This window comes from Anastrepha ludens, chromosome 6, assembly GCF_028408465.1.
Source record: "Anastrepha ludens isolate Willacy chromosome 6, idAnaLude1.1, whole genome shotgun sequence".
Lineage (NCBI taxonomy): Eukaryota > Metazoa > Arthropoda > Insecta > Diptera > Tephritidae > Anastrepha > Anastrepha ludens.
The window spans coordinates 63,615,290-63,632,315 of record NC_071502.1 but is presented as its reverse complement, the minus strand read 5'-3'; the positions used below and the strand labels follow the sequence as shown (position 1 = coordinate 63,632,315).

The following is a 17,026-nucleotide window of genomic DNA, read 5'->3' as shown; positions in this document are numbered from 1 at the left end:
AAAACAGGGTTGCTCATAAATTACTTAGAATAATATTGTACAAACTTCTTATCTTAAATCAGTTGGCTTAGAGCGTCCCCTCTTGTTGCTCCGGAAACTTTTTGATCAAGGTGGTATATTGGTGGCCACAGGTGGCGAAGAACTGCGTCTTTTAGAACGGTTACAGAATACGGTTTAAACATCAAACCAAGCAAATGTACTTTTTTTCGTTACCAACGTTGCTTATTTTAGGACATAATATCTCAGGAGTGGGAATTATACCCTCCGAAGAAAAAGTGATAGCTTTACGCAGCTTAGAAAGTCCGAAATCTATTTAACAGGCACAGAAACTTATTGTCAGTGTTAAATATCCGATATTTACAAAATTAGCGATGTTTACGATAGTCATCTACAGGTTCCCGGTAGCAGAACCAGAAATTAAAAGCTAATTTAAAAAAAAAAAACAGAAACAAAATGTATGATGATCAAAAAGAGAATTTTTAATTATTCTAACATTTTTATATTCTCAACTATTGAATTTTGAATTTAATTCTTTTAAAAAATAATAATTAAATTCTTCAATTTTGTTCTCAGTTTTCTTCAGAGATCTTTCAAGAGGGTTTTGCCACCGTGAATTTCTTTGATGCAAATGATGGTACTTGATAGAAAAATGATATTTCAGAATGTTTGACGTTTGCAGTGTTACAAGATTTACATTTCTGAGCATTCTGCTTGTACCGCAAAAGCGGTTTGCGCATTATAATGCATTTTCGAAGATGCAGATATTCACTCTTGAAAAACCTTAATATATTATACATATATAATTGTATATGTGTGTATATACTAAATGTATATATAAATAATATTACATAAATATATAATAAATAATAAAATATTTTTAGTTAAGTCTCTGATTCAGATTACAATGAGCACATGTCATCTCTTATTAATATATTTTTATTTACAAACACATACATATAACAAATACACATATAATTTCCACACACATAATATGCAAGCAAAAAAATATGAATATAACTGTATTGATTTAGAGTTTTGCGTTTATGATCGAATAATCCTTCGCCTTATATTTCTTATATACATTCTGCCAGAATTGAATGCGATCGTTGTCAGGATCTTGTTGCATGCTACATTTTCGATCAATGCTTAAATAGTCCAGTTTCCAATCATCACTCTCCATTGGTCTCTTAACAGGCGTCCACGCAATGCCCAACTCCTTCGCAATGTCACTGTTCTTTGGTGTCGGATTACCATAGCGTGCAAAGTTGGCCCACATCGCACTTAAACGTTTGGTGGTTTGTGCATCACTCTCCGAAAATGTGCTCATATCATCTTCGAAATATTGAAAAAGATAATTTAGTTCATCTCCGTGACACGCACCATCTAGATGCTCTAATTTAAATGATCGCTTGAAAAAATCACGTCCTCCCGTGTAATTGAAGCGATAAGCGTAGAGTGGCGCACGTGGTTGATGAATCGCTTGTAATTTTATTGCTAAGTGTATATCGATAAGAAAATGATAGTCTGTTAATAAATTGGCTAAACCTTGAAGGTGCTCTTTTGTAATTTTATGACCTCCGAAATAGAATTCTCGAATATTTTGTACAAACGATTGTATTTCTGGATGATCGAATGGTAATGGAATATTGCGAGGAACAAAGCGCGAAAGATCTCCCTCAATCTCTTCTAAATTCTGACGTCTTAAAATTGTTAAGGCTTCTGCCGAATTGTAGCCAATTATGGTGGGCATTGTGAGAGTATCGGTCCGTTGCATGAGCTCAAGCACGGGAGTATCAATGAATGCATCCGGGCTGCTCGAATCTTCAAGTACAGGCCGTAACGGAAAAGGGAAGCCACGACGTCGCTCGTCAGGTAAAAGTAGAACTCTTGTCTTTCCCAGAACTATGTCAGGAGTAACCTTTTCATTCGATTGTAGAAACTTAAGCATTTCCTTCGGATCCTTCGAGTAACAACCCAGCAAATCGCAAAGGTGATACATCTTTTCCCTTGGTTTGCGTTGGAATACCCATTCCGAGTTTGCAGTGCCACTCTGCATAATAGCTTTATGGAAAAGTTTGTGTGCATGCGATACTAATGAGTGTAGACTTACACAACAAGCTCCCGAACTCTCTCCAAATAATGTTACATTGTTTGGGTCACCATTAAAGTTGGCAATATTTTCTTGTACCCAGACCAGGGCTTGCCGCTAAAGTTATGAAAATTGTTTTGAAAAATAAAAATATATTTACCTATATTCATATTTATCTTTCTAACGTATGTATGCATACCTGATCTTTGAGACCAGCATTGCCCCATATTCCTGCCTCTGGCAAGCATGCAAACCCCCATAGGCCTAAACGATAATTAATCGACACCACAATGACATCCTCCGACACAAGACTAAGTGGCAAGAATCTAAAGAACTATGTTTATTTTTAGTTGTTATGATATTTATAACAATAAAGTTCTTACGTTTGGCCATGACCGAACAGGAAACCTCCACCATGTATCCAAACCATAACTGGAAGTGGCTGACTTGAAGACTTAACAGGGGTGTACAAATTTAAATGGAGGCAATTTTCTGAACCAACGGGCTCTCTTGTGACACTATCTCGCTGATAACATGGGTCTTTTGGGCTTGTGCAATCCAATTCAGGGGCGTCAAATTGCTCCAATGGAACTGGTGGCTAATGAACGATAATATATACGAATAATAACACAAACTTAGCTATTTATTTAGAAAATGATGACATAATTATTAGTAATAATTTGACGATTTTCGCTTGCTGTTTTTCAATTTGTTAGAGAAAATCTTCTATAAGTTGATCCGTTAACTGCTTTCCGTGCTTTTCGCTAAAAATCTTTATAAATATATCTCGCACATGATCTCAGCACATAACGGGTCGATAGCCGATTGTTTCGTGAAATAGACGCTAACCCGAAAATTTATAAGAATCCCATTGAGAAACTAACAGAGGTTAAAGGGCATATTCTAAACTACTACTAAAAAGATACTGAGAAATAAATATGAGATGGAGTGTTTTTCAAAACTGTTTCAAAAAATATTTAACAATTAAATAAATTTGTCTGTCAAATATTGTTGTTTTAAAAAGCATAGTTTCCTCTGAAGAATTAAAAAAATATTAAAAGAATTTAAAAAGTAAACTGCCAACAACATGCGCACACATCAAACAATTTTCCTCGTGTGAAAGCTACAACACAACCCGCCAAACTGGTCGGAAAAAAGTAAGCTCTTAAAGCATAAAGTGATATGTAACAACGAAACCTAAAAAGCTGGCTGGGAAAAAGTACTTAAGCTCATGAAGCAATAATTAAAGGTGATGTAAGTAGCCTAGTTTTCACCCTGTGTTAGCCATCTTAAAGCTACTTAATAAATCCGTGTTGGCCTCTTGGAAAAGCTACTTTTTATTTCAGAGCAAATTCTAAAGAAAAAGTACTCAAAAGCGTAGAAATTAAAACTTTTGCTGAAAAAGTTAGCAGGCAATACTGTTTTGCCTATTCCATTTTGCTTACACTTTCGCATCTTTCAATTCTATTGAAAGTTCTGTGGAAACTGTGAAAACTAAGCAACAAGTCCCTCAGGGACTTATATCGTTATGTTCAGGAAAAGTACTGCTTTCAGTACATTCTGACTTATCGATTAAATAAGGATATACTGGAGCATTTTTTCGGGGCGATGCGTGCCAAGGGCGGGTTGTATGACAATCCTGGTCCTATGGAATTTAAATATAGATTACGAAGATATTTATTAGGTGAATGAATGCATATTTTACTCATTTCTGAATAACTTAACGCTTTCTATTAACAGCACGAAATACTTCAATATTAGTTGATCGTGGCAATGTTGAGGCCGACGAAAATAACTTGCTCCGTCTCAATGATACTTCTTTAGAAACTTTACAAAGTTTGCTAACAGAAGATGAGATAGTTTCAGACGACTCTCTCTTCGCCAACGATTCATTAAATGAGGACGCTGACTTTGATAGCTTACACGAAGATGCCATTGAATATATTGCCAGTTACATAATACGCAAATTAAAGTTGACCGATTGTTCCTGCAATGAGCGTACATTTACTTGGGTTGACACTTTATCTAAGGGCGGATTAGTTAAACCAAGCACCGAGTTCTTGGACAAAATTAAAATGTTGGAATCAGCGTTTAACCAGTTCAACGGCAAGGAGCTTTACGGTGGGATATCATTTTTACAAAAATTGTTCACATTAAGTACAAACGTGAGTTTACCCTATGATGTTAAACGATTTTTTTTTTAAATGCCGGATGCACTTTCGAATAAAGAATCTTAACCGGTGCAATAAACAAAAGAAGAGAACAATGAGCATTCAATAAGATAATTGTTAAGAGTTTCCACTATTCTCAAGTTGTTTTATTTATTACTTCAGTGTAGGTTTACAAGTGGCACATATAGATTCCAATCCGATGCATGGTCAAAATACATATATATATGACACAAATCCATGGAAATAGTTAAGTTAAAAATATAAATAATTAAGTACCACTTATAAAATAACATAAAATTATTCTATGGTTTACCACGACCTTTTTCAATTTTTTACTACATTTTCAGAAAGGGGATAAACTTATGCCCTTTTTTCCCTTGCTTCCAAATTGCATCAATGGATTAAGTAGCATTCGAAATCAGTTGTCAAACTTTACTTAACCTTGTATAATTGAATCATGACTTAAGCTATTGCAGTTTTACAAATAAGTTCCGAAAAATAAATTTAGAAAATTTCAGAGAAAAATTAAAAAGGGAACAAAAAGTGGATTTAAAAATAAAAAAATAAAAATGGTTTTATTTAATAGCTTAAAAATCAAGCTACAAACACAAGGAGATCAAGAACTTGACGTATATCAACATAAACTATATTACGTTTTGTAATTCTATCAACTCCTCCAATAACTATAGGATAAGGGCAACAAAATTTAATTCTTCGTCCAACGAAACTCTATCTGTGCTCTCATGAACAGGTTGATAAGAACTCAAAAGGCAGTTGTTCCCCGAGATAATAGAAAGAAGTCTCCATTCTGGCTTTGTAGCCGAAGCTACTACCTATTGAGCGCTCATACTGATTCGGACTGGTGGCATACACTACGCTCCCCTACACACATTCCATTGCACAAACGCCCAGTATTCTTAATACCCCGGTACGGCATGAACCCCACAAAAGCATTAATTGCTTTCACACAACTGCATTCTACGCGGAAATAATTAACTAATATTTGCATGAAATTGATTGAATTTAACCTGCACCACAAACCAGTAAGATTTCATATACGGATATAGTAAGATAAAGCTTTAAAAGGTCAAAATAAATAATTATGGTGTGCCATTTACGTAGAAGTGGTTTCTCTATATTTACATAATAATGTATACTTCACTACATTTGCTAAAACTAAAGTTTTTATGTAAGCACTCGCAGCAGGCAGTAAGTAGGGAATTCTAATCGCAGAAAAATACTCGCGAACACTTAAAATTATTATTTATGCTGTTACATATATAAATATATGTATGTATACGTTGGAATGGAATGGAGATATTTTTGTTTTTATATTGTAACTGGTCTAAATCGAAGTGTAAGCCTCATTCATTCATTCAACTGGTCTAAAAGTGGTTATTTTAAAAGAATATCAGACTAGAATTTGGTTTGGCTAGTATGAATTGGCATTTTGCCGATGCATGGCCGAACACAACTAACATATCGTAGGGCATCGGCGTAGATAGAATACGAACTGGTTATGCTGAAAAGTGAGCCGGTATTATTCTAGTTCACAACTAGTAAATATTTTGCCTGCAGGGAATTCATTGGAGCATTTTGTTTTTTTATTAAACAATACATGAATTAGTTTAAAAATTAATGAAGTTAGGAAGTGAAACGTAAAATAGTGTGGCAAGACAATAGCGATCAATTTGTATATACTAGGTAGTTCTATAAATTTTGCGGTTCGATAAGACAGGGAGTTGCTACTAACCTAATTTTTTTTATGTTGATACACTCTTCATATAAACGTATGTGACAATTGAAGCAAATTTATTATCCTTTATTTTTTATTATTATTTTTTATATCCGAATCCTAATTATTAATTTAAATACATATATATAAAGGGTTTTCCAATAAGAGGTGTTATTTTGATATTCAAAGAAAAATGCTGTTTTTTAATATAATATAAATGATCGGATGTTTACTTCATTATAAAGAGGAAGGTATGCCGTTAATAGTTGAAAATAGCATCAGGCAAATGACCACCCCGACCACGCTTACAGGACAATATTCTTTCCATGAAATTTTCCATAACCGAATTGTAAAGTGGCTGCCCTATGTCCTCGATAACCTCACGAATTCCGTCCTTAAGGTCTTGAATCGGCCCTCTTCGAGAAATATAATATCACGGTCCGGAAACTTTTCCCGTAAAAGATCAATGGTTTCGTTGCTTGTGTGACACGTAGCGCAGTCTTGTTGAAAATAAACGTTTTCCAGATCAATACCATCAAATTCCGGCCATAAAATAACGTTAATCATCTCTCTTGTTTAACACCTAACACCTGTTATTGGAAAACCCTTGATAAAAATGATTACAAACTATATTCACGGAATCAACTTAAGACGATTTCTCGTGGAATTTTCTGAAAGACAGGTTTAAGGGTAACTTGAATAACTGATCCAAAGGTGATTTTTCATTTTTTTCATTTCTTGGAAAATTAACTTATTTGTATACTAATCTTTTTCGCAAACATCAAAACTTTGTATTTCTATTCTATTGTAAGGACTTAACTCAGGCCATTCTGAGAATGTGACAATGAAAACTCACCTGGAAGCGTAATTTCCCTAGTGGCGGCACTGCATATGGTATTCCTTGGAAGCAGTGAAATGGTGTCCCATTCGGCAGACGTTCTTCTCGTCCAACAACGACACCTTGGCGCACTTGCACTTTAACTTCCTTCGATGATTTCTAAACGTACACACTTACAAATAATATTTCGAACTCATAAATATATTAAACTCAGTATCCACTTACAATTTTACTATAATATTTGAGAGCACTACACGGCTGCAAGTATCTGTGAGAACGTGAAAATATATTTTGAAACATTTTAAGTAGTTGCAACGTCTGAAGTTGTGGAGTAAGTTTGAAAGAAGAAGTTAATCGGATCTCATTTCACTCTCAACTGATTTGAAATGAACTTAACGCTGACATTTTATGCGCACTGCAACAATGTCAAGTAAACTGCTCATTGTAACTAAATTGATTTACGTTAAACTTAACGAATCGAAACGATTATTCGATATAACTACTAGTTTGACGGACGTGTTAAGTAGTATTTATGCAATTAAAAAGCTATAAATAATAAATTCATAGCATTTGCGTATTTCCGTTTTTAATGTGGATGAACGGTATTTTAATTAAGTGGCAACTAATGTGGACATATTCTTTTAATGGCAGCATCGAAAGCGAAGGGAAGACAATAGGGAGTACCTTCAAAAAGGAAAGTAGATGACGCTTCATTAAATGTTTCATTAGAAAGAACAAAAAGCAGAATAGGTAACTGTTGATCCATTCTTTTTTTTTTTGTCTTGGTGAAAAGTTTTTTTTCTATCATCCTTTCATTTTTTTGGATGCGCACCGGTTTCGGATTGTCATTGGTTTTTGAGAGTAGAAACGAGTCATTGTGTAGAGTGTCATACAGGCCTTACATTGTAAAGTTTTTAAAAAAAAGCAGAATTTATAAAATAAAATTAAACCTCAGAACTTGTAAACAGCAGTTCTCTAAAAAGCGATGGAACAGCTTATTTTTTTGTTTAGAGCAAAACGATCGCTGAATTACATTAGCGTCAATCACTCCAAGCCCTATGAAATTCAATGGGAAATAATACCTAGCAGGCGTAGCAAAGAACTCAAGATTAAGATATCTAAATCTACTGATATGATTCTAGCTCGCTGGAAGAAGCGGTGGAGCAGAAAGGACTCGAACCTATGCCTAGTCTCTTCGCATGCATACCTCGCCGACAATATCCGGTAAGAGAACTACAAAATTCGAGAGCTGAGATTTCGTGAAGCTAGAAACCGATATCGAGTTCCTATCAAAGTGCCCCCAGATATAGCTTTTTGCGTAAATTCCGACGCTTTACTGCCCTTAAAAGCTTCGACCATCGGAGGTGCCCGCTGGGTCGAGATAATATGAGGACGCGAAGTCGCTCGGTGGTTTTGGGGGTCAAATCCGAGTCCCTGCTGCTACATGTTATTATAAATTGTTAAATTTTGTGGGTCCTCCTTCAAAGCTGCTATCCAATAACCTTAGCGTGTAGATGCCCCTCAATACTCCCTTACCCTTATGAGGCATGCGTTTAGAGCTAGACCGGACACATAGACGGGCTTCGTCTCAGCCGTACCCACACCACCAACTCAATTGCGACGATTTTAGAACATACTCTGAGGCCTGCTACGCGACATGGGCAGTCGGGGCATTAGCTCATTAGCCATTATGTTAAGTTTCACGCCAACATACTTAGATGGCATAATACCGCAACCACTAGCTCAGAGGTTCGAAATCAGAATGGTTAATTTAAAAGACCAAGAGATCAGCACCGTTAAAGTTTAAAAGTAATTTATTTTAATTGGACGTTTCAAACAGGCCACAATCCTCCACAAACATATTTAACCTGAATTTTCTTAGACCTATTTCGTTTGAAGCCCACATTGTGATACACAATATATGCAAGTAAAAGTTATAAATAAGTCAGGCCTTCCGTAATGGCGGTCATATGTATAAAGTCTTGTTCACGACCATGCAAATATCAAAGGCAAATCATCTCTTAAGTGAATGTGAATTATATGAATAAAGTTTATACACGATATTGTTTTTTATGGAATAACTGCCCGACCACTTAGGCGAAAAAAAAAATAAAAAAAGGGAAGGTTGCGGTAAATATAACAGTTTCGTTACTCGATGGAAAGTATTGTTGCGTGACCTTAAACTAATAGGCCTCTTCTATTCGCCATTGTCCCGCTCGCTATCTCTATGCTCGATAAACTAGACGAAAAATTTGCATGCGAAAGTAACAACGAAGTTATCAAGTAAGACTCGCCGTTAGCCTGTATGGTTATAGTGCATTAGGCCACACTGCCTTACCATGTAATTTAAGGCAGCTCTCTTCCCGCGTTGCCGACATATGTTCATTTGTATCAGTTGCTTCATCTATTCGCCACTTGCTAAGTCTTGGCGAAAAGAAGGGGCCCATTATCATGGGGAGTAACAAATTTTATCACAGCGCTGAACAGTATAAAATATTCTGTAGGGTCTTTCAAAAGACGCCACCTCTGTATACAATTCGCCTTGATATTCACCTATTCGTCCAATCAGTCGTTGTTCGGTAGGTAACGAAACAACATGAGCGAGTACCAAGGCGAGCGATTATCTTGAGCGAGTACCGTTTTGATTTTGTTTTCGTATATCATCAACACAATCTCAGTTTTTAAGCTTTTATAACCCCGGAGCTCTCGCGTCTGTACTTGAAAATTGCAGATACATGTAAAGGGTGTTTTTTTAGAGGTTAGGTTTTCAAGTTGGCACTACTTTTTTCGTAGATGGTCTTTTTGACAGCTGTCACTTGATTTATGCTCAGTTTGGTTTGCCATTCATAATGAATAGACTTACACCTGAACAACGTTTGCAAATCGTGCAAATTTGGGCCCAAAACGAGATGGCCACCGATCCCGATTTTCACAAGAAAATTTTGTTCAGCGATGAAGCTCACTTTTGGTTGAATGGGTATGTCAATAAGCAAAATTGTCGCATTTGGAGTGAACATAATCCACAAGCCATTGCTGAGACGCCGTTACATCCTCAAAAAGTCACTGTTTGGTGTGCTCTATGAGCAGAGGGAATCATTGGTCCATATTTCTTTAAAAATGAAGCCGGCCATAATGTTACAGTCAATGGAGAGCGCCATAGAGCCATGATTAATGACTTTTTCGTGCCTGAATTGGACGATGTTGATGTAGACGACCTTTGGTTCCAACAAGACGGTGCTACATGCCATACAGCCAACGCAACAATCGATTTATTGAAGGAAACTTTTGGTGAGCGCATTATCTCGCGCCGTGGACCTGTGGCGTGGCCTCCAAGATCGTGCGATATAACACCGCTGAACTATTTCTTGTGGGGCTATGTGAAGTCGCTTGTCTACGCAGATAAGCCCGAGACGATTGATGTCTTGGAAGAGAATATTCGGCGCGTTATTGCTGACATACGGCCCCAATTGCTGCAAAAAGTGGTCGAAAATTGGGCCTCTCGGCTGGAATTTATTCGAGCCAGCCGCGGCGGCCACTTGCCCGAAATCATTTTTAAAACATAATGGCAAACCCTTATCTTTATAATAAAGCTAAATTCTTGGCCATAACATTAAATTATATACGTTTTATTTCATCTTGAAAACCTAACCTCTAAAAAAAACACCCTTTATATTGAAATCCTCGGCTATAAGCATTCCCGACGCAGCTGAGTGAACGACACAAACGACTACTTCTCTAAAACAACAGCACATTCTATTGAAACAAAAGAGCCGTACGACTGCATCCCCACGATAGGCGGTTCTACGTAACCGAAACGACCCAGTTTTATGTCCGGACGATGACTGTCACTTTACAGGGTGAACTATATGAAGTGTTACCTATTCAAAACACCATAATTTTTTTATGTGAAATTATTTTTATTGATTTCAAAGACAAGATTGTTCAAAAATGATTACAATTTTAACATATCGCACCCTAAATACAAAAGGGTCACAACTCAAAATGTACTTCTGCTCAAATATGAACGAGACGTTATCAATAAAACGGTCCGCGGATGAAGTATGGCAAAAATACATTTTTTGTTTTTTGGTAGGACTGTTATAAGCTTACATGGTAAATTTCAGCGTGATATGTCACATGGTTTGTTTTCTGTGCTACTGTAAACAAGTCAAGCTCGAGTGTGGAAAATTTTGAGTTGTGACCCTTTTGTATTTCGTGATATATTCACTTTAGCTCGATATGACCACCTTTTGCCTTGACTATAGCCTTCAAACGGTCAAAAAATGAGTTGCACGACTGTGATCTTGAGGTATTTTGGCCCATTCTTGTATAATCGCTTTTTTCAGCGCATCCATACAGGCATATTTTTTAGTCCTCACCTTGCTCTCCAAAATGGACCAGATGGAATAATCAATCGGATTTGCGTCTGGCGAATTCGAAAACTATTGTGTGGATGAAATGAAGTGTGGAACATGATTTTTTAACCATTCTTGGTTCACTCGAGCTCTGTGAGACGGTGCCGAGTCCTGTTGGAACGTCCATGGTCTACGATCGAAACGTTTGCGTGCCCACGTCTCTAAAGCAGCTTCTAAAACATTTTTCTGATAATAAGTCGCATTCACTTTGACACCAGGCTCGATAAAAACGATTGGAGAGCGTCCATCAGCGGTCACTGTTGCCCAAACCATTACTTGCGATGAGAAATTGCTTCGAGTGGCCATACGTAGGCTCAAATTCTCGTATGAGCGTTCGGTCAAGTAAAAACGATCGTTCTGTGTGTTTATGAACTGCTCAATTGGGAAATTTTTTTCATCAGAAAACACAATGTTAGGAAATTCGCCACGTTCGTGCAAGCGCAACAACTCCTTTGCTCTTTCGCACCGAACTTTTTTTTCTGGGGTGAAAGTTCGTGTGCTTTTTGGAACTTGTAAACCTTGAGCTCATTTTTCAATATGCGTCGAATCCTGTCTTGCGATATTTTCAGTTCTTTGGCCATTTTTCTTCCACTTCAACGTGGATTTCGTTCAAGTCGAGCCTTCACTTTCCGATCCATTTCTGGCGTTGTTGCGGTTTTTTTTGGTCTACCTCCATAGCGTTTTGCAATGCTACCAGTATCATTGTAACGTTTTATAGTGTGATAGACAAACATTTTATTCACTTTGAGGTGACTGAGCTCACGAACAACGGCTGGTTGTGATTTTGCAGCCAAATATAACGCAATCACACTATTTCGTTTGAATTCCATCACAGAAAAAAAAATCAACAAAACTGAGACGCAAATGCTTTTGATGGCTTATGAACAATATATTGAACTGTCATTAGAACAATTTTGACGTTGATATCATGAGCTGTTTTACAGATACAAGCAGTGTGAAGTTGGTAACACTTCATATCGTTCACCCTGTAGTAACAGTCCCCGTGCATGTATGGAAATTGCTTATGCTCATACCACTACAACAACAACATCCATAGGAATGTAAACTTTGTTATGGTTTTAAATTGTCGCTATATTGTATGGATATATATATTAACAATAATATATATTTAATTGGCGCGTAGACCCTTTTCAGGTGTTTGGCCGAGTTCCTCCTCCTATTTGTTGCTTGCGTCTTGATGTTGTTTCACAAATGGAGGGACCTACAGTTTCAAGCAGATATTTTTTATGAGAAGCTTCTTCATGGCAGAAATACACTCGGAGATTTGCGGCCGCTATTCTTTCTTATTTCTTTCATATTTATAATACGCACGCATTCGTTAGTTAGTAGTTTAAAAAAGGCTTGAAATTTTCGACTGAATACTCACAGTAGGGAGGCCGAAATAATGTTTCCCATTATTATTAATCTCAAGCATAAATTTATTTGTGGGAATCATGAGTAATTAAATACGTGAAATTTGTTTCAAGTTTTTCTAGTGCATATAAGAGAGAAATACTGTAATATCAATGGCAACATTGATTGTCAAACTACAATCAGGATTAGGCGTCTTTTATTAATATACATTTCTTTATTTACACATCATACATACATATAAAAATTTCCACGCGTTTCACATAATATGCAAGCATAAGAATATGGAGATAACTGTATTGATTTAGAGTTTTGCGTTTATAATCGAATAATCCTTCGCCTTATATTTCTTATATACATTCTGCCAGAATTGAATGCGATCGTTGTCAGGATCTTGTTGCATGCTACATTTTCGATCAATGCTTAAATAGTCCAGTTTACAATCATCACCCCCCATTGGTCTCCTAACAGGCATCCACACAATGCCCAACTCCTTCGCAACGTCACTGCTCTTTGGTGTCGGATTACCATAGCGTGCAAAGTTGGCCCACATCGCACTTAAACGTTTGGTGGTTTGTGCATCACTCTCCGAAAATGTGCTCATATCATCTTCGAAATATTGAAAAAGATAATTTAGTTCATCTCCGTGACATGCACCGTCTAGATGCTCAAATGTAGATAATCGCTTGAAAAAATCACGTCCTCCCGTGTAATTGAAGCGATAGGCATAGAGTGGAGCACGTGGTTGATGAAACGCTTGTAATTTTATCGCTAAGTGTATATCGATAAGAAAATGATAGTCTGTTAATAAATTGGCTAAACCTTGAAGGTGCTCTTTTGTAATTTTATGACCTCCGAAATAGAATTCTCGAATATTTTGTACAAACGATTGTATTTCTGGATGATCAAATGGCAATGGAATATTACGAGGAACAAAGCGCGCAAGATCTCCATCAACTATCCCTAGGTTCTTGTATCTTAAAGATACAAGGGATTCTGCTGAATTGTAGCCAATTATGGTGGGCATTGTGAGAGTATTGGTATGTTGCATGAGCTCGAGCACGGGAGTGTTAATGAATGCATCTGAACTGCGCGCATCTTCGAGTACAGGCCGTAACGGAAAAGGTGGGCCACGACGTCGTTCGTCAGGTAAAAGTAGATCCCCAGTCTTCTCCAGAACTATCTCAGGTGTTACCTTTTCATTCGATTGTAAAAACTTAAGAACTTCCTTCGGATCCTTCGATTGACAACCCAGCAAATCGCAAAGGTGATACATCTTTTCCCTTGGTTTGCGTTGGAATACCCATTCCGTGTTTGCAGTGCCACTCTGCATGATAGCTTTATGGAAAAGAATGTGTGCGTGAGACGTCAGTGTATGCAAACTTACAGAACTGGCTCCAGCACTCTCTCCAAATAATGTTACATTGTTCGGATCACCATTAAAGTTGGCAATATTTTCTTGTACCCAGACCAGGGCTTGACGCTAAAGGTATGACAGATAGAAAAAATGGAAAATTCGATTGATTTAATGTAAAAAATACAATTACGTGCATACATATTTATCTCTTTAACATATACATATATATATGCATACCTGATCTTTGAGACCAGCATTGCCCCATATTCCTGCCTCTGGCAAGCAAGCAAATCCCCATAGGCCTAAGCGATAATTTATCGACACCACAATGACATCCTCCGACACAAGACTAAGTGGCAAGAATCTAAAAAACAATGTTTATTATTAGTTGCTATGATATTTATAATAATAAAGCTCTTACGTTTGACCATCACCGAACTGGAAACCTCCACCATGTATCCAAACCATAACTGGAAATGGGTGGTTTAAAGACTTAACAGGAGCGTACACATTTAGATGGAGGCAATCTTCTGAACCAAAAGATTCGTTCGTGATAAGATTTTGCTGATGGCATGGGTCTTTTAGCCTTGTGCAATCCAATTCAGGGGTGGCAAATCGCTCCAATGGAACTGGTGACTAGTGGTTGAAATAAAATTAAGACAAAATTAACTACTTAATACAGAAAACGATGGCATAATTATAATATTAGTAATAATTGATTGACGATTGCTACTTTCTTAATATCAGTACATAATGCCCGTTCACTGTTCTTTCAAATATTGGCCATTGGCGTAGCATGTATATTAGTTAAATTAATTTCTTTTGAAAATTTCCTTTTTATAGAAAATCGACATCGATTGCAGACCTTAGTACATGCAAACATATTACAGTACCTTGAATAAATTTTTAATATGGCAAGCGTTAGTGGAGTGTGCAGTGTATTCTCCATGGAATGGACACATTAAACACCTTAGTAGGGTTCGAATTTTATCTGAAATCTCTATTGTGCCATGGGTCAGATATCCGGATGCATTGCAACCCTCCATCGAGCAGAATTCTAACCGTACTCTCGTCAATAAGTAGGACAAAACTTCTACGGCTCCTGTTACTTAGTGGTAATTGAATTAATTAACCGTTCCGACCTCATAGCCAGTTAAGCTCCTATACTAATCCGGACTTGAGGCGTAGCTTTTTCATTACACACATTCAATCGCTTTATCCCCATACCTCTGTGATTCCTAATACCCGAATACGTCGGGGTTTTATTAGAGGAAATAAGCTCATGAGCTACTTATACGGTTACATACGGTATGTGGATATAACATCCCGAAACCATAATTTTTATTTTTACTCTTTTCCAGATAAGACATGGAGGACTGCAACTTTCATTCGGACAAAAAGTTCGCTGTGAATTGGCAGCATTAGGCGGCATCAGGCATCAGGCGGCAGAATCTGTTGCAAAACGCAAAAAAATATAAGAAACGTTCTGACATTGTCCAATCTGTAGAATTTTTTCAACAAGTGCTAGTGATCATTGACGAGTACCCTTAAAAATCAATGATGGCCCTTGCAAGGGAGCTTATTGTTTCCGAGGTTCTTATCCCAGCACGACGGAAGAACTCCGGTATACGTGTAAATCCTAGGTTGTGCACAGAAAACAGTTTATGTCGGAGCAAAGACGAGAACAGCGAGTTATCCAATCAAAACGCCTTATAAAGAAAAATAAAACAGCCTGAAGCGCCTGAGATGTTATGGTTTTTTTTTCTGACAAAAAAAATTTTACCAAGGCGAAAAGACCAACCGCAGAAATGGCAGGTGCACACACGAAGTTTTTAGCCACTGTTATGGCTTTAGGTACTGTGAGCAACAACAACCATGCCATCCCACCACTTTCCTATACTCAAGAAATTCGAGTGAATTGAACTGCATACATCGAGGTTCTAGAGACAGTAGTGAAACTCTGGATTGATAGTGTACGCGGTGTTAGTCCATATATCTTTCAGCAAGGCTCTGCTCCTTCATACAAAGCGATGGTGACACAAGATTGGATGGCTGAAAATTTCGATGACCACATAACATCGAACTAATTGCACCATTTCTTATGGTCAATATGGATAAGAAACATTTAATTCGGACATACAATCGTTTCCAGACCCGGATCGCTGAGGTTATTGCAGCTAATGGAAATTGTTGGAATGATTTTATAGACATATGTACATATATATAATAAAATAAGTTAATGTTGCGTAAAAAACTCGTGAAGTTTCATTCAATTTTGTTCAAAATAAAAACTAATTAGTTTTACTTTGAAGTTGTCCTCAAATACCGTTCCTACCCTGTATATTTATTCCTTTTACTCCTTAGTGAAGAATAGGGCCTCACATGGCCCCCACGAAAGAATTTCTCACTTTCAGTCTAGCAGTGATGAGGGGAAAAAAATGCTGACATGTATGGAATGCACATTCAGGAAGTGTTCACAATTGACTAGAGCACTTTGCTTTCTTCTTTATCTTTTTCTTTGTTTCCGATTTCGAGATACGGTATACATGAATTGGTTTATTGAAAAGGGCAGTGAGATATGATCTCTAACAATATTCCACCAAGTCTACAGTGATCAGTGTACCAGTAGAATGGGTATTTAAATTCATATGGTGTATTTGATTTTAGGTCAACTCGCGAAGTTTTTGATAATACGTGATAACTATTACAAACTATGAGCTTTTGCCGTTGGTATACGTAAATTTCTGGTAAAATGGGATACATTGAGAGAGCAAAATTTCATTTTATTTTGAGAGAAAGCTTTTTATCACCAGCAATTTTCTCGCAGGAAAAACAGATGATCGAACCCAGCTGGTTATAATTTATGCAAATCAGAAAATTTAATTTAGCATTAGAAGAGTAAATACAAGGAAGAAGCAAGAAGTAAGTAAATCTAATTTCCACGCCACGAAATGTACAATGACACTTTCTCCGGTTTTTTGAATTTTTCATTTTTCTTATTTCACAAACAAATTATTAGCAGAGAGTGAAACCTGCATGCTTATACTGGG

The 17,026-nt window shown here is 36.9% G+C and overlaps 2 protein-coding genes across 2 annotated transcripts in view; both read right to left on the bottom strand.

Moving 5' to 3' along the window:
- Positions 1–17,026, bottom strand: part of LOC128867091 (uncharacterized) — a 28,077-nt gene that overhangs the window by 9,845 nt on the left and 1,206 nt on the right. The window contains exons 3-10 of the mRNA XM_054108189.1: positions 14,398–14,612; positions 14,214–14,340; positions 12,936–14,102; positions 6,852–6,992; positions 2,473–2,687; positions 2,289–2,400; positions 2,111–2,206; positions 1,082–2,050 (exon numbers count right to left, since the gene is read on the bottom strand). Coding sequence (XP_053964164.1) covers positions 1,082–2,050; positions 2,111–2,206; positions 2,289–2,400; positions 2,473–2,687; positions 6,852–6,992; positions 12,936–14,102; positions 14,214–14,340; positions 14,398–14,612 — 3,042 coding nt within the window. The remainder of the gene's footprint in view (positions 1–1,081; positions 2,051–2,110; positions 2,207–2,288; positions 2,401–2,472; positions 2,688–6,851; positions 6,993–12,935; positions 14,103–14,213; positions 14,341–14,397; positions 14,613–17,026) is intronic.
- Positions 821–7,276, bottom strand: LOC128865885 (esterase E4-like). Its single transcript, XM_054106276.1, has 5 exons — positions 7,059–7,276; positions 6,852–6,992; positions 2,473–2,687; positions 2,289–2,415; positions 821–2,206 (listed from the first exon to the last, which is right to left on the bottom strand). The coding sequence occupies exons 1-5, from the start codon at positions 7,131–7,133 to the stop codon at positions 1,028–1,030; spliced, it is 1,737 nt and encodes a 578-aa protein (XP_053962251.1). The 5' UTR covers positions 7,134–7,276; the 3' UTR covers positions 821–1,027.

Coding starts and splice junctions, on each gene's coding strand:
- LOC128865885 (XM_054106276.1), bottom strand. CDS start 7,133: ATGTTTCAAAATATATTTTCACGTTCTCACAGATACTTGCAGCCGTGT. Junction 6,993..7,058: donor TCAAATATTATAGTAAAATT/GTAAGTGGATAC, acceptor GTGTACGTTTAG/AAATCATCGAAGGAAGTTAA. Junction 2,416..2,472: donor CTGTTCGGTCATGGCCAAAC/GTAAGAACTTTA, acceptor ATAGTTCTTTAG/ATTCTTGCCACTTAGTCTTG.